Raw genomic sequence first — 25931 nt, 5'->3', positions numbered from 1 at the left:
GCAAGCAATTATAAAAAAAAGAAAAGGTAAAAGAATAGATGAAAGGAAGAAAAAAAAAGAAAGACCGAGAGACAAAGAAAGGAAGGAATGAAAGAATAAAGGAGAGAAAGGAAGCAAGCAGTCAAAAAAAAGAAAGGAAAGGTAAAATGATATAATTAATAAAGGGAAAAAGGAAAGAACAAGACAGATAGAAGAAAGGAAGGAACGAATGTAAGAAAGAAAGGGCTGAGAAAAGAAATAAAAACAGAAAGGGTAAATAAATGATGGATGGAAGAAACAAAGAAAGTAACAAAGAATGAAGAAAGGGGTAAAAAGAAGGAAGGAAAGAAAGGAAGAAGAGAAGAGATGAATATAGGATGGATGGACTCAAAAACTAAAGAAAGAAAATATCAGAAAGAAAGAGAGAGAAAAAGGAAATAGAGAAAATATTTTATAAAAGGATAGAAAGAAAAAAAGGGAAATTAAAAGAGAAAGACAGTAACAAAAAAATTGAGGGAAGAAACAAAGAAAGATTAAGAAGGAAAGAAAGATAGGAAGAAAGCTAAAATTATTATAAATAATTTATCAGTTTCTTTTCTCATTTAAAATAGCTAGGAAAGAAATTCGCAGATACCATTAGTGTATCAACACACACATAAATGCATATGTGGGGCTATTATGTATTCAGACGATATCACCCGAAACCCGATCTGTTTGAACCAAAACAGAAGTGAAAATTTCTCCTTTTACTGCTTACAAATGACAGAGTTGCTCCAATTTTTAGGAAATATGGACATTATAAGAGCCTTTCATGAGTATGAACCTTGAATTTTGACAGTTATGTGAGAGATTTCTGCCAGAGTTTAGCCAGGCTTCGTTCGTGCGGCCAGTGGAGAATTTAGCATGTGGTTTGTGTGGCAGATTACATGTACACTGTATGCATGCTGTATAGTACTCTAGTACCACTTACGTGCGATTCATATTCTGTGTGTATTCTGTGTATGAAATGCAGAATTTAACGGGGGGAAATGGTTTGCTGTGAATTTGACCATTTCTGGAAAAGTTATTGGTCATGTTGGACCCTTAAATCTTGCTATTTTTGGAAAAATTACTGGCTCGACAATGATATTTTTTACTGGTCATGTCGGACCAGTAAATCTTCCAATTTCTGAAAATCTACTGGCCCGACAGCGATTTTTACCGGTCTGGGACCGTCGGACCGCCGCTAGTGTCGAGCCCTGCCTAAGGATACAAAGCGCTGCTATTATTACCGCGGCTTTAGCTCGAGCTACCATCACCGGCACTCGGTGCTTTCAAGGAAATCATCCTGCTGGTTACCCATTCACCTCACCTGGGTTGAGTGCAGCACAGTGTGGATAAATTTCTTGCTGAAGAAAAACATGCCATGGCTAGGATTCGAACCCACGACCCTCTGCTTAAAATGCGAGAGTCAGAACCATTAGACCAATACGCGACCACAAAGACGATGACAAGGAGATGGGGGCAATGAACATGATAAATTTTGATGATGTAGATGATAAATGTTATGATTGATGGTGATTATGATCAGGGACGATGATGACATGAAGAATCATGAAGAATAAGATGAGGATGCAGAGCTACTTATTTCAATATTCACCTCTCAGGAAGAATTTACTGACGAAGGAAGCAGAATAGCAGGGCTCCGTCTAGTCGGCTTAACGATTGATCTGATCAACATCTACACAGCTATGGATGGCCAGCAACATCAACATCTAAAATGCAAATTTGTTTGAAATATTTTCCAGATATGATGTATATTCATGCATTCTTTGTTTTCTTGAAAATTCACTGTGCTTCTCTTTGTTTAAAAAGGACATTATGCAAATTTCTTGTAGAAAAAATAATGGTATGGATGGATTTCCATACAGTTGACATTGATTGGATCAACCGTAACCGTAAGACAGGGCCCAGGGTCCCATGTTACAAAGAGTTACGATCGATCCAATCAATTGTAACTCTATGGAAATCCATCAGTGTCATAACTTTTTCTACATGGAAGGTTTCTTTCACAAAGCTAACACAGAGGGCCTTGACTCCCATGAAAGCTCTCTTTCCCAAAGCTAACACAGATGCCCTCTTCACTGCGTCACAAAAAAATATACACTTTTGAAATGGCTGCCAAATAAAAAATGTAGCACCTTGGGGGGAAAGACTTATAGATATGGAAAGCCAATAAGGTCAACTTTCAAATGACACCAAAAATTTTGAAAACTATTCATGCTTGAGTGAGCACTGCCCACTGAAACAAAGGGTATGAAAATTAGGGTGGGCTAGAATTAGCCTTCCAATGTCTTTCAGGTTTTTTTCTTCGGTACTTGCAACGTTGAGGGTTATTTGGTGAATTAAAGATCAGATGTGATCAGTTTGTTGTTTGTGATAATTTAATGCATTATTAAATCAAAATTGAATGCATGAATGATCATGAATTGCAATTTTTAGTGCAGCATTTTATCTTTATCATGTGGGTCTCAACAATGTCTTCATGACAGGAGAAGAGGGGGGGGGGGGTAATATGACTTAGGTGACGTAGGTGAAGTACTTTGATGGGATAAAGGTCAACAGAACATAAAGCAACCCCTCCCTCCATCTCTACCTCCCCCCCCCCCACTTCTCTCCTCCTGAGAGACTACATGTAAGCTTGCCTAGGCTAGGCAGGATTTAGCCTTACAGATTTCTGAGAGGTTAGTCCTTTGGAACTTACAAAGCTAAGGGTGTTATGCTATTTATGAGTGAGAAAAGTTATGATTTCTTAGGCGAATTTCATGAGTTACTAAATTGAAATGTAATGCATGAGTGAACAGGAATTGTAATTTCAGTGTAGCATATTCATCTTGTGGACCTCAGAAGTGTCTTCGTGAGAGTCAGAGTAATGTGATGGTACCTGTTACAAACGAGAGGGCAAGATATGCTAAGACTTGGTTAAAAGGGCATTCCTCTTCTTTTTGTCCTTTTACAGATTAAAACTTATATGTACCCTCCCCTCTCCATTTCCCAGCCCCCCCCCCCCTCTCTCTCTCTCTCTCACTTCCTGGATTGTAGCCTGTTCAAAACTTAACTGCCAAGTGACTGGTGGCTGATGGTCAGTTTTTTTATGAATGATTACCAAGAAATTTAATGATTATGATAATTAATGAAGTAATTTATTGAAAAAAAATGAATGTTTGATTGATCACATTGCACAATGAATGAGTTGTTTTACTGATAAATTGTTGATAGGAAAAAGTTCAGAATTAATCATTAAATCAACATTCTGCTCTGGACTTCGCGCGTACATGATAGCCATTAGTCTCTCAATTAACAGGAGGGGAGGGCGGGAAAGAGGGAGGGGGTGGGGCTGAATGTTCTGTTGACCCTTATTCCATCAACCTACTTCTCTCACTTAAGTACTACATGCATCTCACCCCCTATTCTCCCGACTCCCATGAACACATTGCTGAGATCCACATGATAACGTTGAAATGCTGCCCCAAAAGAGATCCAAATGATAAAGTTGAAATGCTGCCCCAAAAGTGTAATTTATGTTTACTCATGCATTAAAGTTCAATTTAATTATTCAAAAATTTGCTTAAGCAACCAAAACTAGTCACGAATGATCATTAGTTTATCACAACGCCATTAACTTTGCAAGTTCGAAAGGATTTGTATCTCAAAAACTAACATAAATTGGAAGGCTAATTCCAGCCCACCCTAATTTTCATACCCTTTGTTTCAGTGGGCAGTGCTCGCTCAAGCATGAATAATTTTCCACTTTTTTGGTGTCATTTGAAAGTTGACTTTATTGGCTTTCCATATAAGCCTTTTTCCCCAAAATGATACATTTTTTATTTGGCAGCCATTTCAAAAGTGTATAGTTTTTTTGGGGACGCACTGTATGTTAGCTTTGGGAAAGAGAGCTTCCCTACCTCCAAGTCCGATTATGACCACAGCCACGCATCCAATGGGTTGATATCATTAGGGCCCACCATACGGGCAGTGCCTTTCTGTTGGCAACTTTGGAAGTGTTCTCCTTTACAGTGTTGCTATTTATGTTCTCATATATTTACTTTTACAAGTGAATTGTTAAGCATCGTAATACTTTGTCATGTAGGCCTACGTTAATTGCGAAGTGAAATAACATTGAACTGAACAGTTAAAATGAATATGACCTCACCTTCCTGTGGTCCATGGTGAGAGCTCTAAGCTGCAGCTCCAGTTCATTGCTAACCAGTGATGAATCCAGATGGGATGGTACCAATGGTGGGCTGTTAGGCCAGTAAGTCTGAAATCAAACACATCAGGTGAGTGCTTTCACAAAGGGCTAAGAGTGACTTGTGGTAGCATATGACATGATTTAATCAACTTTTAAATAGTCTTTCATGATTTTACACAAAAATCAAATAATTCTAAATATCCTGCATATTTTCCTTTTGGGTATAAAACCATCTCTCGGTCAAGGAAAGGGATATAAATTTCAGTATATAATCTTCATTTGTAGTTTTCAGATATGCATTCACTAAAATTGAAACTTAAGTGTTCCAGGGACTTTTTAAAAGAAAATTAAAAACACATTTCTATATCAAAGCATGGAAGGTTAAATATCCTCAAAATAAAAAATGAAAGTGCAACAAAGAATTTACAGATGAATAAATGTTTTGATTTTTCAATGATTTTTTTTTTCAGTAAGCTTGAAATAGTCACACTACAGTTGTAGTGTGTTAATATGTCACCAAATAAAACTTTGGGCTAACATTTTGGCATTTCACAATGTATAACATAAATAAGAGCTACGTGGAATGAATTCATTTATCTATATTGTTCACCAGTGGGGAAAAAATCATGTCAGGCCTGGGAGTGTGAGACAAGCCTGTAATCCAGGGCCCCATCTTACAAAGAGTTGCTATTGATCTAATCAACCACAACTATGGAAAGCCAGCAACATCAACATTTCATTTTGTTTATTTCCATTTTAAACAATTACAGTTTGTTTTGTACATTTTGACATATAAATCACAAAACATATTTCAAGTATCCCCTGTACAGCAATTATATTCAAGATTATTACATATCAGGATGGAAATGGAGGAGGCTGCTAAAAAAGCGGAGCTTGTAGAGTGCAGCTTCCTAATAAATATTCTTGTAGTTACATAGCATATAAAAATCAAAATAACAAAATAACAACTTGAGCATGAACCAGTTAAATTAAAAAGAATTAGGGGAAATTAAATAGAAAAGGAAATAAGAAAAAGAGAGAGTTTAAAGGTCTCCAGAATCCAGCCCCAGCACTCACAAATAGACCTCGATGATCAACAGGAAAACAAAAGAGATGGAAAAGTGTATGTCACATGATAATCATGTTTGATTAAAAAAATACAAGAGTTTGAGTGATGAAGAGTTAAATTCAATCTTGGAGAATTTTTTGGAATTTATATTTGAAAGAATTAAGGCTTGGTGATTCTTTGATGTTATTATTAATCGTTGCCCGGAGTCTAGGGCCTTCAAAAGTAAAAATTGATTTTGCAAAGATGGTCCGGGGTAGTGGTAAATGGAATTCATCTGATTTGACGTGTGGGATATTTGTGAAGAGTTTTGTTTTTGTTAAATGAAGAACTAAATACATGTATGGGTGGTAATTTGTTGTCTATTATATTTTTTCATGGCTCGCCATGTGCTGGGTAAAAGCAATGTAAATGTCGCGCAGCTCAATAACCACTACTTCCCGTGCGTTCAGGCGTGCTAAAATGGAGGGGGAAAGAACAAGAGATTTGAATGAAAATGTACAACTATATTAAGAAGGTATAAAGTGATACAATGGATTTTGTTGTTGTTGTTATTGTTTTTTAAATGCTGAATAAAGAATATTCCAGCTTACACCATCCTACGTACATTGGTAGACCACATCGGAATGCAGCACGAGGAAGACAGGCAGCGAGGTTTCCTACATTTATGTGAAACATGCACCAGGCAACTCAAGATGGACATTTAAGGACAAACAACCATGTCGAGGGCTGGCACCGACGTTTCCAGATGGGTGTCGGTGTCCACCACCCTTCATTTTGGAGGTTTCTGACCGCGTTCAAACAAGAACAGGCAGTCAACGAAGTCCAGATCAGCCAAATACAGGCGGGGATGCCACCACCACCAAGTAGGAAGGTCTATCAAGATGTTACCAAAAGACTCGTCAGGCTGGTGACAAACTATGACCAAAGAGAAATTTTAGATTTCTTTAGGGGCATGGCCCATAACCTCAATTGATTTACATATTGATCATGTTTATGTTGCCTTAGGATTGGTATATCATTCATATCATATGTCATTAAGCACAACAAGTAAGACTCACTCAGGAGCTGCTTCTACTCCTACAGGTTTATCCTCAAGTACAAGCAAGACTCACTCAGGAGCTGCTTCTACTCCTACAGGTTTATCATCAAGTACAAGTAAGACTCACTCAGGAGCTGGTTCTACTCCTACAGGTTTATCATCAAGTACAAGTAAGACTCACTCAGGAGCTGCTTCTACTCCTACAGGTTTATCATCAAGTACAAGTTAGACTCACTCAGGAGCTGCTTCTACAGGTTCATCAAGAACTACATCTGCCGTGAAAGGCGTGATGAAAGCAGTAAAAGCTAAACCTGTTACTTCTGTGAAGGTTAGCACCTGTACTACGAAGGGAACTGGCATGAAAAGCAAACCAGCTCAATCTTGCATATCATTCTTTGCAAAAATCCACCAGGAGTTGCTTCTACCACAAGTACATGTACAAAAAAATTGTTCCAGGTAATAAAAGTAATCCAGTTAAACCCAGGTCATCAGTGAGAGCTTGTTCTAACAAGGATGCATCTCTAAATAAATCTGTGCAAGGTACAAAGAAAAAAAATGATGGACACAAGAGAGAAGGCAAAACCTAAAGGAACTGAAAAGAAAGTGGACCATAAACCTGCTCTGACAAGACCAGAACGAGTTGTAAAGCACTAAGTACCGACATTACTAAACTTTGCTGTCTCTTTTATCTGCATCTTTACCAATTTTTGAGAAGGTAAACACAACACTGCAAACTGATGCCCCATGCATAAATGTGATGAAGAATGTGTTACTGGAAAAATACTGAAGACTCTGTTTGTAAGGTTCCTTACACCTGTTGCAATGAATGCATACAAAGACAAATTTTATCAGCTACCATTTGATGACCCACTTCACCAAAAAGATGATCGAGATTTGTTTACTGGAAAAGCAGCAAGGAAATGGGAACATAGACATAGCAGCTTTCTTCAAGTCTGTACGATGCTATGACAGAAATTCCCATATAAGGATCCTGTCATATGTAATGCAGAGCTTGCAGATATAAGGAAACGAGAGAATGTGAATTTTGAGTGTTAGATACTTTGCTGAAAGATTCAGCTGCCTTGGTGTGAACACTAGTGTTCAAATGGACAAAATGGAGGAAGAATTTCTAGCTTTCCAAGTGGATGACTTGCCAAAAGAAGTGATTGACTGCCCTCGTGATGATGAACAGTGGCATCTGATAGGACAGCTCAAAGATCTGAACATGAAGATAAAGTACCCTTTACTATCTGGACTTATGAAGGCAATATTAATAGTGTTTCATAGCAATGCTGATTGCGAGAGTCTTTAGTTTTGTAACCAAGGCAGACGAAATTCCGAGATAGTATGAGCACTGAAACACTTGGAGACATTGTAATCCAGAAGTACTTCATTGCTGCTCGAGGTACTGTCTGCTATAGGCAAACTCACTCATCATCTCTGTTACAGCGGTGCAAGAGTGCAACCTATAGGGATCTTCAAACAGTTGCTGGTGCAAGTACTTCTAGTTCAAACTAAGATTGGTATGAAGGCAAGTGTTAAGATTTACAAAGTGTCTTTCAAATTAATTCTCTCATTAATTTTTTCTAATACATGCTCTACTCTTTTCACCTTTTCATTTTGGTTTTGTTTACTAGTTCAAGTTAAGGATATACATGAGAAACCTGCTTGTATAACAAAGGCATATATTTAATGCAAGTGTATGCACTAGATTGAACTATTTGGGGGCCAAAATCGAAAAAAAATGCCCCTACCGCTCTGATGCTGTGCTCCCTCGTACAGTTGCAATTATTTTAGGATTTTTCTTTTGGAAATGTTGGGAGGTCTGTATAAAGTCACATTTTAATCTGGAAATGTGCACCAATTGTTTCATAATTCTTAGCTTCTTATTTGTTGAATTGTTTTAAATAGCAGTGTTAGTGTTGATGGTTGCGTTATCGACTTTCATTATTTCTACCTATGAATGTTTCCTGATTTTTTTTCTTGAAATTAAACCCAAAATCAATTTTTAAAAATCAGATCAGTTTGAATCAGTGATATTCAGTATTTGTGGTTATTATGTGTAATTGTGTCCTTTCATGAATGTTCAATTGTTCTATAAAAAATATGAAAACTAGTATGAGGGACACTTTACATATTGTCTGATGCATATATGCATAACCAAATGGGAGGTTTGGGGTGCAAGCCCTGAAGAAAAAAAAAATTAGTGAGAAAGAGAGAAAAGGAGAAAGAGCAATATAAAAGAAAAAAGGAAAGAGAAAGTTATTAAGATAAGATGAAGTAGAAAATATTTTGAAAACCTGTTCCACCGGCCAAGACTTACAATGGGTCCCACTCAATTCTAACATCGATGCCGGAGAGGAGGGTGGTCCTCAGAGGCAATTGTTCGGAGAGTAATTGTCCTCGAAGGGTAGTTGTCCTCAGACGGTAATTGTCCAGGGGGTAATTGTCCTCGGGGGTAGTTGTCGGGAGGTAATTGTCCGGGGGTAGTTGTCCAGGGGGTAATTGTCCGAGGGGTAGTTGTCCGGGGGGTTAATTGTCCTAGAACCAATGTATGTACATATTTACTTCAAGGCCAATGTGTACCAATTTTACCCAAGCAATAAGGAAGAGTAGTTACCTCCATTTTTCATTACCATGGCAACAAAGTACGTGAGAAATTTGAAATATGTATCAGGCCTGTGAGTGGGGTTTCAAAAAAATAGCGGAAAAATCTGGAAATTTACCTTCCTATTTACTATCGCCAAGCCGCTGCATTTGCCCATCACGATTCACGGTGTTGTTCCGCTGAACTGCGTTGGCTCACTAACCAATACATAGACTGAAGAGCTTGGAGGCCCGTACGTACAGACAACTTATTTTAGCAGTAACGTTAGATCTAACAGTGGAAACCCGATTTTCCGATCGTTTTTTGTACATAAAATGTCACATTATGAAAAAGAAATCACATCTATATTTACGAAAAAATGTTAAAAATTCAGAAATATCGTACCTTAGACCGCAGTTACCGCTAATTCTTTTGAAATAATGATCGAAACATCGTCATCTTCGATCCTTCCGTTGGTCAACGTAAGTTGCCATCTTGGATGACGTCATCATCCTTACAGACGTATTTACCAGTCGCAAAATATCGCGATTTGAGCTGCTGCTTTGCGCTTGTATGCAAACAACGGCAACGGTGCACGGTGTGATCCGCAGCAGTTACTTCGAAACTTCGCGAAGGCAAAGTACAAGGCCCCATAATGTGTATATTCACAACAAACGCATTCTGCTCGCATCCATTTACCTAGACTTGTTTTCCAGCCGTTTTGGATAAAATAGCGGAATTTTGACTAAGAAAAAACGGAAATGGAACACAGGAAAAAGCGGAAATTGAAATCGGTCTAAAAAATGAAAATAGCGGATTTCCGCTAAATAGCGGAGATTTCACAGGCCTGATGTCTCTCACACATCTTCATTTGAAGATCAATGTATGTGTCACTGTCAACACAAAAGGGTATCACAGGTCAACGCATAAAGACTACGAAAGGAATACAGTGATTGTTCGATTAAAGTGAAGAAGATTCTTGGACAGAGGTAATTATAACATAAAAGTGGAATTTCTTACATTGCTTGATGACCCACAGACAGATGCTAGAGCATCAGCACTCATAGCTTTCCAGAGTGATGAATCTTGCAGATCAAAACAACATAGGTCAACATTATCAGATGGCTGCAACAAGATGTAAAAATCAAAGCACAATGTCAATTATAATCCACAACTTAACCGACATAACCCATTATTATACCACTGTACTGTACAAAGCACTGCAGAATACAGTCTTCTCTCAATTGAATTGAATTGAATTATTTTCATACTTCACAAGATAGCAAAATAATGCCAAAGTCAAGATTTGCACAGATGATACACTGGAGCGTTGTGGCCCAGTGGATTAATTAGTCTTCTGACTATGAAACAGAGGGTCGTGGGTTTGAATCCCAGCCATGGCGTAATTTCCTTCAGCAAAAAATTCATTCACATTGTGCTGCACTCAACCCAGGTGAGATGAATGGGTACCTGGCAGGAATTTATTCCTTGAAATGCAACTGCGCTCTAAAACTACAGACTAAAGCCACATCCAAGAATCTTTGGAAGCGCATAGGGACCTTATGACATAATGTGATATGCAAGAAATGTGTTGTTATTACACTGTAATAGATGACTTGGAAATGGTTTTAACGCTTGCAACCAGAAGGTAAAGCAGTGTCGGTATATTTTTTAATTTGACTAGTTGTTTATAAACCAAGCTCAAGAACACCAATATAACACTCAGGAAGATGGATTATACCATTCTATTTATGTTCCTTCGTTGTGAATAGTTTTAGCCAGATCCTCAGGCATCATGGACTATTTGTATAATATGTGACAAGCCACCTCAAAACAAACAAGCCACCCAAAATGAATTTGGAGAGTTTTATTGAGTTTGAACAAGCACATCCTAAGCTTTAAAATGATGTATGGTTCATCAAACTTGATCAACAATAACTCACTAAAATACTTGATTGAATGCATGGAAAACATAGCAAGAGCTTCAGAAAATAAGGAAAAAACAACATCTGAAGTTTGTGTTCACTAAAGCATGAGAGGTGCATACTGTGCCATTTCAATGAAACTTCCAAGCAGTCCACAAAGACTTGTGTCAAGGAAACTCTTGTATCTTGTCTTCTATTCAACTTTACAACTCGAAATTTTTTTACAATATGAAGATGAAGAAATACTCCTTCAGACCAGCTATGTTTTTAATTTTGGCTTTTTGAAGAGCAAGAACCTTCCCTGGCGACTTATTGGTGGTTTGGGGGTGGTTGGTCACATATATTCTACCTACCTGGCAATTGGCAAAGAAGTTCTTGTGATTGAAGATGCAGCCCACTGTCCTGTAAGGGTACTGTGGTCTAGGTTGTTCTACTGATGGGGGATCATTAGGATTCACTCGTTGATGAATATACCTTGACAGAAATAAATGATGTCCTAACATGAATTGGTATTGTCCATCAATACATGTAGTGAGTCAACCTTGCACAATGATAATTTACATAGATTAATGATGTAACATTGTTAATAATGATCTACTATCTACTGTAAACGCTGTTATTTTCGTGGGATTAATTTTTCGCGCTCGGGCGGCTTCAAACATATTCGCGGGTTTTTAAATTTGTGCTGCACACTCAGTCACTTCCTTCTTGCCAACTGTGAATGGTTTTAATTAAAATTTCAGCAACGATATTGTATTTTCTGATCATAATTTTAGCTCTAGGGCCGCATAATTCAGCATTGTTTTGATCTAATCATGAGCTTTGTGACATTTAGCGCAACTTTTCTTTGCGGGGCGGACATCGGGAAAGGCAAAACCAAAACGGAGGCGCTGCTAGGCTGCTGGCCTGGGATAGACGGCCGAGCACCGGGTAAGGATCGGGGGGACTACGGCTATTCGAAGTGTATGGGATCAATCAACAAACAAGGGCGATCGACCCAACGTCTTCTCAAAAACTAAACAGATCTAAATACTCACCAATCAAACAGCAAAAGCAATTTATATTTCAACCAAAATCATAATTTAAATACCAATCTGCGACTGTTAAAAAAATGATCGCATTGTTTTTAAAACAAATTCTCGCGATGCACATGATATTGCAGCTCAAGCTTGCTTGCGTAAATGCCGCCCTCCTTAGATCAAATCATGCAATCTCTTTGCCAAAACGATACACGCAATTGAAATGCGGTTCAAAACTTGCATTAAAATAGATGCTCATAAATTCGCGCTCGCCGATCTTGCCGCGAAATGCGCGAAAATTTCCACACCGCGAATATTTCCACTTTTACATTATGAAGTACTAAATACACTGTAGATCTGTACTTAATTAAGATAGACCTATGAAGGAGTGTCCTTAATAATAATGATCTACTATTTACAAGGCACTTAAAGATACATCAGATATGTCTTTGTAAGCACTTTAGCAAATATTATCAAATTACCTAGCTAAGAAATTAATGCATTCAAGAAATAAATTCTACATAGAATACATCCTACTCACTATGCCACAGATTTACAATTAAATGGAGCTGTTTTAGATGAATACAATGACAGATAGGGCATAAAAAGGGGGCAAAATTCAGTTGCATAGACTGAAAATACCAAGGCTTCAATGGACTTTAGAATCAGCTGGTATTTGATTAAGGAATGTTATAATAATACCCTGAACTAATGTCGATTTCATTTCATCTTCATGAATGTTGCATCTGACATGAAATCGTTCTGATGCGGAGCAATTCCTCTCCTTTTCAAATCTCAATCCTATGAATAAAATAAACATATGCAAATTTCTAATAATGTCACCATAAAGAAGCAAGAGTATATTACCTCTGACAGGTCAAGCTTTCCCAAAAAGTGACCAGGCCATCTGACCCCAAGGTCATGACCCAAGAATGTGCCTGACCTTTGCCCTTTGTGCCTACGCAAACGAAGGCATTGAGACCAAATCCCAGAAGGAAGTTACACAGTAAAACAGCATGATCCTCACAGTCCTAAATAAAACAAAAAAAAAATTGACACATAAAATAAAAATTAATGAAGTGAAAATATATATGTCATTTTGTTTCTCTGAGTAAAGAATAGGAAAATAACATTACTATTTGAAACATCTGTAAATTTGATGAAAAATATTACAGTTACATATAAATCACTAAAATAATCAAACTTCATATAATGTAACTATAACAAACTATTTTTTTTTTATGTTATGATATGATATGAATTATCTGCAAACATTACACAGGAAGAAATTAAATCATCCAGAAAAACACTAAATAATCACTGTACATACATGTATAATGACATTAACTAGCTTCTGAATAAGACTGCTTTTAATCATTCCGTCCAAAACACCATTTTATGAAGCTGGTTAATTCCTGCAACGGCTAAAAGAATAACAGCTATACAACAATCTTTTTCATGATTTTCCTTACTACACTGAGTGACTATAGACAATATGACTTTCAGTTACAGTTGGGCAGCTTTCACACCTGCAACAAAATAATGCAGTTGCAGCAAAAATTATTTCATGAGAAAGTCTTTAAAATCAACTTTAATTGTCACCTTATTTTATCAAAGATCTATAGCTTGTGCATAAACGTAAATTTATTGTTGTGAAATCATGAAATCTTAACTGAAAAGTGACTACACTTATGAACACTAACACAGAAAATCATATGTGGTACAGTATACTAATATTGCTTGAGGAAAATACCTGACATTTGATGGAATTGTGTCTTTTATTTGCACATTTCTCAGCAATTACACACTTTCTTCCAGAGCCATTTGGCACATACTGTTTATTTATATACCAATACTTGGATGATCATTTTGCAGGATCATGTGTTAGTGGAGCATTGTGGCCCAGTGGATAAGTCTCTGGACTTTGAAACAGAGGGTCATGGGTTCAAATCCCAGCCATGGCATAGTTTCCTTCAGAAAGAAATTAGTCCACATTGTGCTGCACTCAACCCAGGTGAGGTGAATGGGTACCTGGCAGGAATGTATTCCTTGAAATGCTGAGGGTGTAAAAGCTGCTTAAGCTACAGCCAGGGTAATAATATCCAAGTGCTTTGAAAGCGCATAGAGATGTTATTCATGTGTTATGGGCTATACAAGAACTGACTATTATTATCATTATTATCATGTTTGAACACATTTTGAGATTATTACTATAACTGGCATTTCCTTTTAAAATGAAGGTGATGATGTAAGAATTGATAGTATACTGGACAGTGTACTAAAAAAAACAACCATCATGTAAAACATACCCCTTTGTTTTTGGAGAGGAAGGCATGGACACTACTCCACATCTCTCTAGATTGGCCACCCCCTACAGCAGATACTCTCTCATAGCCTATGATACTGACAAAGCGGGCTGCATGACGGGCTGAGTCGAGGAGACGTCCCCCACGCATTGGCTTCACGAAGGCACACACCGGTCTGTTCACACCATTCTCATCCTGATTACAGAAAAGAAATAAAGTAAAAGGATTAGGCTTGATCAAATACTGGATTGCTCTGCATGAGGATGTAAACCCTCCAAAACCAATATTATCATTATTGTCTTCACCTAGTCTGCAGGCACAGACCCTGAGTGAAATTTTGATGAACAAGTGGGTCCTCACACAAGACAAGACTAGCACATGTAAAACTTGTGAGAGGGGTTTATTTCAGATTCTACTAATGCCAATTTGTCCAACTGTCAACTCGTCTTCTATCATTTGGTCTACCATCAGTTCGTCCACTATCCACAAGATCTAATTGCCAAGTCGTCCACTCACCATTTCTTCTAATAACCAGTTGGTCCAATAGCCATTTAGTCCATATACAATTTGGTCTAATTGGACAAAGTGTTAACTGTTGCATGAATGAAAATGGAATGGTTGAGATGAAATGGTCACAGACGAAATGGTGATTAGATGAAGTGATGATTGGACCAAATGGTTGTTAGACGAAATGTTGATGGTCGGAATGGCATTAGACTAAATGAAATTAAACCATGTGGTGAGTGGACGAGTAGGCAGTAGACGAATTGGCAAATTACCGTGAGAGAGAGAGGGGGCCTTCAGTATAAAAGTCACAGTAGGCTTCATAGTCAGACCACCTAATTCAAGTGAAGTGTTTGCACAGCAGCCTTCACCACCATGATCCCCATCATCAACTCACAACAAAATTATTATAACGATCATACAAATAATGCTAACAATTGAGTTCATTATACCATCTATACAAACTCGAGCTCTTTTCAAACTACTGCACAAAATCTTGGGGCAAGTGCCATGGATTAAACAGAGCCTCAACTAGAGCAGATAGAGCTGTCATGAACGAAGGCTGACGTGCATCATTTGCTTTATGCAATGGTGATTCAAGATCCTGTTCTTTGGTAAAATAGAACAAATAAAAATTGATACTAACCTGAGCAAATATTTTGACTAGTCTGTTCTGATGAGTAGGTCTGATTTGTAAGAACTCTCTCCACCACTGCTTGGCATATACCAAGAACAGTCGCTCTCGCTCAGCGATTCGGTTTCTCTCCAACGATATCTGAAATTTGAGATTCTTTTATTTACATGACTTGATATGATTAGCTTGATAGATCCTCACAAGCAGTGGTTAATTTGATCTAAAATGCATACTTACAATACAAGCTCACAATAATGAAATATAAATTGCTTATACTGAAGAAGCATACACATACAAAATAATGTGTCTGATGATATGATTTATTGGTAAGAAAAAACATTCTCAATTATCTATGGATTTTGTTTCTCACATTACCAATGGGGAGCTGCTTGCATATGACATCACAAAACCCCAACATAAACATCTATAACACAATAAACACAGTGGCCCATATTCTGAAGTTGGGTTTAACTTAAACTCAGGTTTAAAGTTGTGGTTTAAGCATGGATAGCCAATTGTTACATATATCACTAACAGTGCAGATATTATATTTCAGCTCATTTGGCTCTCAAATCATTCATAATTGTCTAGGAAGTATAAATAGATGATTTTCTTCACCATCGATGAATCAGGAAAGAGCACAGTAAACATAAGAAACATACAACTTAATCAAAATTTTGACACTTTTGTCTTCTCATAATTTTAGCAGAGTTAGACCATGATCTAAGTTAAACCTGACTTCAGAATACGGCCAGTGAATCTTCCCCAACATTGTTTTCTTTTTTTTGCTTATTATTAAAACCAACTTCATACAAGGGTGAACTTCCCCTTTACGCGTGGCTGGTGACCCTTTCTTAGGTGCTATTTCAGAATCTAATAATATCTAAGCAAAAAATGAAATTGATCATTATTTAGATTAAAAGTTGCATGGTTCACAAGGATCTGAATGGACAACTCCATATTTCTCAAAATTTGACTAGCTTCCAGGAAATGCACTCCCCTTGTGCTATGATCAGATTGAAAATTTTGGGCATATGATTTAGCACAAAAAGGAGTTGTAAAAACCAGTTGTAAAGACATATATAAACTTACAAACAGCTTTACGAAACAATTCCCAGGAACCCGTAACACAAAGGTTAGCAATTAATCGCTAAATGAAATGGCCTATCAAGATCATCTTTGCATGTGCATTTTGCTCAATAGACTGACTGGGAACCAATGAAAATTGCTCTTTCAAATTAGAGATTAATCACTGACCTTTGTGTTACTTGGCCCAAGGTCTTATACACCCAAAGCCTCATCCTGATCCTTAGGCAATGGTTTATATCTTACCTGAGTAGCAACAACTTCGTCAGTCAGGAGTTGGTCCATTTTAGGCAGCAATTCTAACTTGACTTCGAGAATACCCACTGGAACCTTAGACTCAGAACCTGGATAAAAATGGAGAACATACAACAGGTTATGTAAACGACAAGTAGTGTTAAAATCTGGTGATGGCAGAACTGACACCAACACCGTACTTGAAAATGAGGCTGGTGTTCAATTGGCATTGGGAATGCGGCATATTTCTGGCAGTCAGTGTTGAGGGCTGCTGTTGAATGCCATCAGGTGAACCTGGACCTGAACCATATAGTATTGGCTTGAAAATTTCATGAACATTAATCCCAATGATCCAGAAACAAGCTGCTCCCATGAAATATTTCCTTATTATGTCGACCTCCAAAACTCACCTGAAACTAATACCAGCCTGTAGTTCTTAAGTAATCATGAAAGCAAGATGCCGGATCACCCCTGTCAACTTACCTACACCTAAAAGTTCGACAGGAATGTTCTGACTGCCAGTAGGGGTGCTAAGAACAGTTCTCCACTCAAGAAAGTGTGATGACAAGAGAGACGTCTCTCCCGAAGGATCCGTCTTGACGAGTACCATGTGGATGGGTTCAGCAAGTGAAAGGAGGGTTCCAGCATCGGCCATTCTTGCAGCATCTCCTGTGAAGATGATTATTGCATTTGAACTGTATTACTCCTTGGGCTGAAACATTCATATCAATTATACCTGGATTAGAATTTAGAGGGGCATTTGTGTGGTTCAAGGAGATTCTGAGTGGTTTTGAACAAATTTTCCACTACAAATTACTTCTGCCGACACATTTTTATAAAACAAATAATTCCCAGGTTTGAATTTGTGATGCAAGCTTGTCACAATGCACAACGTTACGCAAATGTTAATGGCAAAAGCCTCATGATTGTCGGACATTGTAAGTGACGACAGGTGAGCTGTATCAGCACTATACCCATCTCACAGCTTTACATAATTTGTGTATTATCAGACATGTACTGCAGGTACATCTACATCCAGTAGGATTGTCTAAACAGTATCATTTGAAGCAGTGGAGAATGACGTAGGAAAGAAGTAAACACTACAAACCAAGTTTCTTCACAATATAGGTGAAGAAACATTCAGAATAGCAACATGTCATGAGTTGAAGATATGACAGGAAAATTCAACCAGAGGAAGATTATCAGAGTCTCTTTCTTACCTCCACTCCACCTGTGCACCTCGAGTACGAAACCCTCCTGAAAGTCTGGTTCGCAGGCACAAGGGACCGGTCTTGATTTGAACCTCTGACCCCTGAAGTGAATGTGGATTGAGAAGTTTGACGTGGTTTGACCGGGCAAGGCCTCTGGTTCCTGCAAGTGCTCCAGGAATGCCTTGCCACCATGGATCTGGAGGTACAATTGGCGTCGAGTCGGGTCTATGTTGGCTGTAGGAAATGAAGGCATATATACAAAATTATTGAGTAATTGAACACATCCATTCTATGTGACCAAGTAATCTAATTTGGACATGCCTGAAACAGTTACCTCGCTTTCAGTATGCTCGGTCTTGTTTCAAAGCAATCAAGTATGAATAGTCTTTTACCAAACTTTAGAGTATTAAAAGTCTGCCATAAGATTTCATGGGAGCAGATTACAATCTGCTGACACCAAACTTTTTAAAAATGAATAGAAATCTGTTATATAGCTGCATCTACATCGGCTCAGCCAATAGCAGGGTATATATCACCAAATCCATAATTTTTTTTTCCTCGATTCTAGAAAAGTCAGATCATAAGTCTTGGCCTAGTGGGATAGTTACTTTACCATATGAGCCAATGTGAATCCAAGCAGTGAAATTATTTTTCAGGGGGATGATATATAATTCCCCACTTGCATAGTGTGACGTCACGGATTTACACCAGTGGATCATAGATGTTCGCCTGGTGAGATAGTTACCATTATACAAGCAAATGTGAAGAATATATGCCCAGTTGCGTGTCCAGACAGGTCGTGTATCCGGACAGTCAATTTTAAACAGCCATTTAAAAAAAATTTGCATACAAATTTTCTATAATTTTAGTACAAATTATTAGGCATTATAATATGTATTAAAAAACAATAACATTTTTCAATTCATAGTTTTTGTTAAATCAAAATAAAAAAAGGGAGGTCTCAATAATCATTATGGCCCGAATTCACAAAAGTGGTTTTGAAAACCCACGGTTGAATCCATGGTTTATGCAGATTCCCTGTATAAATTACGCTTAATTTAGCGCGTATCGGGCGCGTGTATAAAACATGTCCAATGCTGATGTGCGCTTTTGTCAGAGCGCCAAATTGACGCCTGTTACCATGGTAAGATGCGCAATTTTATTCATGAGTCCACTGTGTGAAGAGTGGACTCATGAATAAAAACAGTGGACTAATGAATAAAATATCGTGGATAACCACGGCAACAGGCGTCAATTTGGCGCACTGAGACAAAAGCACGCATCAGCACTGGACATTTTTTATTATACGCAGTAAAATAAGCGTGATTTATACAGGAAATCTGCATAAACCATGGACTCAACAGCGGGTTTTCAAAACCACCTTTGTGAATTCGGGCCTAAGTGTCCAGACGCCCAACCCCCCATTCTACATGAATGATCATATATCTCTACAGTATTGCACATTGAGCACACAGAAAAATCAACAGCAGACAATCACACGTGGGACTATGTAATATAATTTCTCCACACTATTACATCAGAATCAAGTGACACATACTTATTTGTATTTCAATACATAATTGGCCATTTTATTCGATTCAAACTCATTCAAGTTTACAAGCACTCAAAAACAAACTCTTCTTCATCATCTTTTTAAAGGGGAATGAAACCTTTGGAATAAGTAGGCTTGTGTCGAAACAGAAAATTCAAAGAATAAGAACAAAGAAAGTTTGAGTAAAATCGGACAAATAATGAGAAAGTAGTGAGCATTTGAATATTGCAATCACTAATACTATGGAGATCCTTCCTTTGGCAACGCGACAAGGATGTGTGATGTCACATGTGAACAACTTTCCCTTTGATGGACTATAAAATACCCTCAAAATGTCTCTTTTGCTTTTCCTTATTGTGATACAATCTCTTTATCCATAATGTATTCTTTAAAAATCAGTATTAAATGCCCTCCTGTAGAAAGAACACATGATCTACTGATAGATGTGATAAAAAAGGCAATTTAAGTAAAATATATACTAAAGTAATGGGGAGAGTTGTTCACAAGTGACATCACACGTCTTTGTTGCATTGCCAATTCGAGGATCTCCAGAGCATTAGTAATTGCAATATTCAAATGCTCATAACTTTCTCATTATTTGTCCGATTTTTCTCAAACTTTCATTGATCTGTTTCTTTGATTTTTCTGTTTTCACACAAGCTATCTTGTTCCAAAGGTTTCATTCCCCTTTAAGATAATGAACCAAACTTGAAAATAAGTCTGTGTCTACAGACATTCTTCAAATTTTCAGACACAACTGAAGCATACAAACCTTTCTTCAGGGGAACTGAAGTCAATGGGCCCTCCTTATCAAGAAAGTGAGTAGCTGGCTTCTTGACTTGACCCCTAGAAGGCTGACCCACGACCTTTGCCCCAATACTGCTCCTTCCTTCTCCACCGATTTCCAGACTTGCCATGATCTCCTCGACCAAGCCTCGTTGGCGGACCGCATCCAGGAGCTCTGTCTCTCCAAACCCAGTCCCTTCTCCATCATCTTGTAGGGATTCGGATAGAATGTCTCGGATGCGCGTCTGGACATCCATCTATAGATATCAAAGGACAATTGAAGGAAAACGATTACGGATTTTGGGGAAATAAGTTAGGTTGAGACTGCAGCTTCTGTCTTTGCCTTTACGAGTCTGTACGATGCTGCTATGCAGAACGTCAGCACTACGTCTGATGCAGAAGACTATATACATTCAGGTCTCACATTAATTCTTGATTTTTATTGACTACGATTCCCTGTGCAGGCATGATATCCCCCTCTGAAAATAAAATCTGAAATAGCCGAGGGTCACTACGTCACCACCGAATTCCGAGGCGGGGTTACAAGCTGTTGCATGGTAAAGAAATCGAAAGTGATTTTTCAAAGTGGGTCTGCATGATAATTTTATCATTTGACTTAAAAAAGCAGTACAAAATGGCTGAGAATGTTCTTGGGCAAAGGATTTCACGTAAAAAAAATAAAATTTGATTTAAAAAAATAAAAAGGGAGAATATCATACTTGCCTGTCGTTTTTTCAACAAAATTTTTTTTAAATGCCATTCAAAACAGTTTTTATTCAAAGACTTACGAAACTGCGTACCCAGGCATGGCAAATTTGGTCTCAAAAGATGCGCAAGACTTAAAAGTAGTAGCGACGAAATATAACCAGTTTGATAAGGGTTAATACTGCATTAGGGGCCTACAATAGGCCTAAAATGCACACTCAGACCTATTCTGAGAAACAAAACAAGCACGGTATACTATACATGTTTAGAAGAGTGTGAAATACTGTATACATTTTTTTTCTCATATTCTAATGTTTTTTATTCATAAAATACCTTAGGGTAGTTGGAACATGTTCTAACTAGCCCCTTCAATTTTGTTCTTACTAACCCCAGAGGCTCACTTGACATAAGCTTACAACACAAAAAAGGGACTTCACCATGTAATGGCATATAACAATATTTTGTAGTTTGGTACAAGTGTCCATTATAGCGTGTCCTTGTAGCTTGGTACAAGTGTCCATTATACCCCCCAACAGGCAAACTTGATCTATAAACTTCTAAGATAATAAAAAATTTCTGAAAGAGAAAAAAAATTACTCAGAAGTAGGCCTGGGACTTTCGGGTTTTTTTCTTTTCGGGTACCCGTGGTAATTTTCGGGCGGGTACCCGGGTACCCGAAAATCATGTCGCTCGAAATATGACTGGTGGAAAAACCCCATAGGTGACGTCATCATCAAGCCAATGCGATGCAAGCCAATTTATGAATGAAAATATAGTAAGCATGCGCATTGCAAGCCTCAGCCCCACGCAGTATTCCGTCAAAACGAGTCTGCAATACTCTGTCACCTCGTACCAAAATCGACCAAGAAATCCACTTTTCTATATTTTAAATGAATTATAAAAGGTATTCTCAGAGGATCTGTTTCCCCACCGATACCGCACTGGTAAGCAAATTTTTATTACTCCTTGCTTTTCCGTCAAAATCTTACGAAGTAGCGTCGATATTACATGTACATCGTGTTCGTGAGTTTGTAGAATCTATCGCTACGTGAACAAAGTCAATTGATTTCCGGGTTTCGGAGCGTCAAATGCGCCAGCCAATCACGATCGTGTTACCATTTTCGGTTTATGATGAACTGAAAATGGTATCAAGAACGTGATTGGCTGGCGCCTCGTATGCTCCGAAACCCGGAAATCAATTGACTTTGTTCACGTAGCGATAGATTCTACAAACTCACAAGCACGATGCAACATTGACGCTACCTCGTAAGATTTTGACGGAAAAGCAAGAAGTAATAAAATTTCCTTACTTGCGTGGTATCGGTGAGAAAACAGATCCTCTGAGAATACCTTTCATAATTCATATGAAATAACGGAAAGTGGAATTCTAGGTTGATTTTGGTACGAGGTGACAGAGTATTGCAGACTTGTTTTGACGGAATACTGCGTGGGGCTGAGGCTTGCAATGCGCATGCTTACTATATTTTCATTCATAAATTGGCTTGCGTCGCAGTGGCTGGATGACGTCATTGCGCTGCAAAAGAAACGTGGCGACGATTGAACGATCTCAGTCACATCATCACCACTTTAAAAACTAGTATATTTAAGGATATTTCGAGGGTAATTGGTGAGATTCAAAATGAGACTTGTGTACTTTTGTGATGAGTTTACAATCATGTCTTACACTACGCAATACAAATCAAATGTACGTTATACTGGTGAGCAATTTTCGGGTATCGGGTATTGTTTTTTCTACCCGGGTACCCGACGCTTCCGGGCGGGACCCGGGTACCCGGGTTTTAGTCCCAGCCCTACTCAGAAGGTGAAAAAAACTAAATTTCTTTCTAACTTCACCAGGCTTGTATGTAATAATTATACGGTGGATGGCTTTTGAGAATAACAATTAATTGAGGGCAGTATTGCATAAATTTATTTAAAGGCGTTAAAGAAAATTACAATGTTTCAACTTACCCAGCGTTCCAACCAACCCCGATCTCCCCTACTTGTTACATGTATCTTAGCCAGGGTTGTCATTGATTGAATTGGATTCTAGATACAAACCCATTTTGAAATCGCATCGGGCCCAGTTTAACAGAAAAGGAAACAAAAGTTTACATCTGACATTTGAAGTTAACTTTACTGCCTGACTGTGGCATCCCTAGGCTTAGACCAAAGCTTTACTGTAGTATGTACAGTGCATTGTATACCGTATAGCCCCTATGGATAAATTACATTTTCTTTTATTTGATAAGATATATTTCACAAATATCCGTAAAACCCGAAGTAGAGGAATGAAAGCAATATAGCTTTATGAAGCTGCTTGCTATTGTTGACCTCTTACCATCTAATATCCCAGAACCCCAGGATGATCAAACCTACTTCATGGCTGAAAAGAGGCTACAAAATTACCTTTTAACTCTACAAATAATGGTTTAAAAGTACTAATCATAGGAAAAAAAAATTGTCTGCCCCCCAAAACATATGAATAGACACCATAACTAGAGAAATTGACCACCAAATAAAAAAGTTGTGGACAAAACTGTGATTTTGGGGGTTTTGGCGGCCATATTGGATTTTCTTGGCCCAGCACTTTTTTCTCGGACCCGAAACAAAAAATATTGTCATTTCATGTTGAGATAAAGTAAAAGGAACACAAAAAACTGTTCCCACAGTAAAACAAAAAATCACCCATTTATAGCCCACTCCTAATAAAAGGGGAAAAAATAAATTACATGCACTTACCTCGATTATATGGATGAAGGTTTTCATGACAAATTAATCCTGACACTGACATCGAGGCACAAACTGGACCCTCAAAAAAGGGAAAAGTTGGTCTATGTTGCATTCGTATTGTTATCACACTGCCATTTTGTTTTTAATTTTGACAGAAGAACGAACGAGACAGAACTTTTCCTCTTAAGTGGGTCCAGTTTGTGCCTCGATGACATGATTAGTGAGTCACAATAGACCTTCATCCATATAGTCGAGGTAAGTGCATAATTTATTTTCCCCCTTTTATTTGGAGTGCTATTGCGACACCATTCTACCCCATTTTGGAGAGTATACCCAGTTGTTGTGTGTCCGGACAGGTTGTGTGTCAGGACGATCAATTTTAGAAAGTCGTTTGGAAAAAATTACAAGCAAAGTTTCATCAATTTTTAGTAGAAAATGTTAAGAAATATTATAAAGAACAAAATAGAAGATGATTACAAGAATTGAATCCATATTTTTAGTGTAATCCAAAGACAAAGAAGAAGGCTTCAAAAAGATAAACTGTCCGGACATCCGACCCCCCATCGTATATCTATTGTATGTTTGACTATGTTACACTGACGAGTCCTGGGCTCCGGCCTGCGAAGCTGGCAGGAGCTCCCTGGGTTATCGAACAACCAAATAGAAAATATAGACAGAAGCTTTTAATCTATTAGTACTGTGTCGCTTACTTTTCAAAACCTTCCAACCATGACTTCCATAGAAAGATTGCCGATATTAAGAGATAAGTGATGAGGTGCGTGTGTCTGAAGTTCGTCCCCATGATTTACTTGGACAACGTTAAGGTTAAGGGCCCAACTTTTCATTCCTAAATCTCTTTTTGATTACTTGATTATTTGATAAACATTCTTTTTTTCCACTTTTAGCAATTTAGTGGAGGTGTAGAAAAATTCAATGCATGAGCCATGACATTTTGAATCCTGAAATAGGTTTAACATTCAAGTTATTCATCTAGATCTACCTCAGTATGGCCAATTGAGTTGTGTGTCCGGACAGGTTGTGTGTTCGGACAATCAATATTATATCAAATTATAATATAATATAAGAAAGTCATTTGGAAAAAAATACAATCAAAGTTTCATCAATTCTTAGTACAAAATGTTAGGAAATATTATAGAGAACAAATTAGAATACAATTACAAATATTAAATTCATATTTTTAGTGTAATCCAAGGAAAAAAAAGGCTTAAAAAATAGTGTCCAAACTGTAACCAAACACCCGACCCCCATCCTACCTGATAACCCAGGGAACTCATAACAAAAATGGCCGATCGAGACGGGGGTAGGAGAGAACTTTTCTTTTTTTGAGGTTCCAGTCTGTGACTGTGCCCAGACGTCAGAAAAACTGCCACTCGTTAGACCATCATCCATATAATCCTGGTAAGTGCTTGATTATTCGGAGAATTATTTTGACCATACTTCACGCTTGTCAGGTGAGTATGCCAAATTGCACGTAGGATGGGGGGTCGGGTGTCCGGACACTTTATATTTTTAAAGCCTTCTTAAGTTCTTTTTTTGTCTTTGGATTACAATAAAAATATGAATTCAATAGTTGCAATCATCTTCTATATTGTTCTCTATATATTTGTTAACATTTTGCACTAAAAATTGATGAAACTTTGCTTGTATTTTTTGACCAAATGACTGTCTAAAATTGATCGTCTGGACACACAACCTGTCCGGACATACAACAACTGGGTATACGATCCTGGGCTCCCGCCCGCGTATAGCGGGCGAGAGTTCCCTAGGCTGGGGCTGGGTTACCTACCTGATTGAGCTGGTTATGAATAATCTGCTTCAGTTCGGTCAGTTTTTCAGGTGATAGTGCTCCAGCCATGGTTTAATCGAATTTCCTGACCCCAGGTGAGAGTGTCGATCCAGAGAGCTGTCCCAAACAATAATCTCAATCAATTCAGTCAAATCCTCGTCGATAAAGGGGTCAGCGCAGCATCTTGCATGTCGTCGAGTCGCCGGCTGAAAGTACGGGAGTGTCGAGTACAGAACTCAGAAGCTCTATATCGGGACTCTGCTGCCATTGGTCCTGGCCAGCAGTGCCGGCGCCCAGGCGAAGCACAAACCCGGCGAGCTGGACAGTACCGTAGATTACATTTGGCGCGGCAGCTGGCGCAGCCGCTGTTTGAGGAAGCCCTCTACGATAAGATTTCTCGATAATTAAACCCGGTAATACCACAGCTCTAGACCGTGATTAAATTATCTTAACATTTTTAAAATAATTTGTTCATTTAAATATTCGTTATCATAATCAACATTGAAAACTTTCCAATTTGCCTG

The 25931-nt window shown here is 38.1% G+C and overlaps 1 protein-coding gene across 1 annotated transcript in view; it reads right to left on the bottom strand.

Annotated features, from left to right (window-relative positions):
* The window catches only part of LOC121407705 (centrosomal protein of 76 kDa-like), a 45032-nt gene extending 19396 nt beyond the window's left edge, over window positions 1–25636 (bottom strand). Inside the window, exons 1-11 of the mRNA XM_041598893.1 lie at window positions 25408–25636; window positions 20149–20419; window positions 17834–18058; window positions 17097–17282; window positions 16626–16723; window positions 15306–15434; window positions 14159–14350; window positions 12717–12880; window positions 11184–11304; window positions 9926–10030; window positions 4172–4279 (exon numbers count right to left, since the gene is read on the bottom strand). Coding sequence (XP_041454827.1) covers window positions 4172–4279; window positions 9926–10030; window positions 11184–11304; window positions 12717–12880; window positions 14159–14350; window positions 15306–15434; window positions 16626–16723; window positions 17097–17282; window positions 17834–18058; window positions 20149–20419; window positions 25408–25476 — 1668 coding nt within the window. The 5' untranslated portion in view covers window positions 25477–25636. The remainder of the gene's footprint in view (window positions 1–4171; window positions 4280–9925; window positions 10031–11183; window positions 11305–12716; window positions 12881–14158; window positions 14351–15305; window positions 15435–16625; window positions 16724–17096; window positions 17283–17833; window positions 18059–20148; window positions 20420–25407) is intronic.
* Window positions 25637–25931: the final 295 nt, after the last annotated feature.

Source organism: Lytechinus variegatus, chromosome 2, assembly GCF_018143015.1.
Source record: "Lytechinus variegatus isolate NC3 chromosome 2, Lvar_3.0, whole genome shotgun sequence".
Taxonomy (NCBI): domain Eukaryota; kingdom Metazoa; phylum Echinodermata; class Echinoidea; order Temnopleuroida; family Toxopneustidae; genus Lytechinus; species Lytechinus variegatus.
This window is presented reverse-complemented; position numbering and strand designations above follow the sequence as displayed.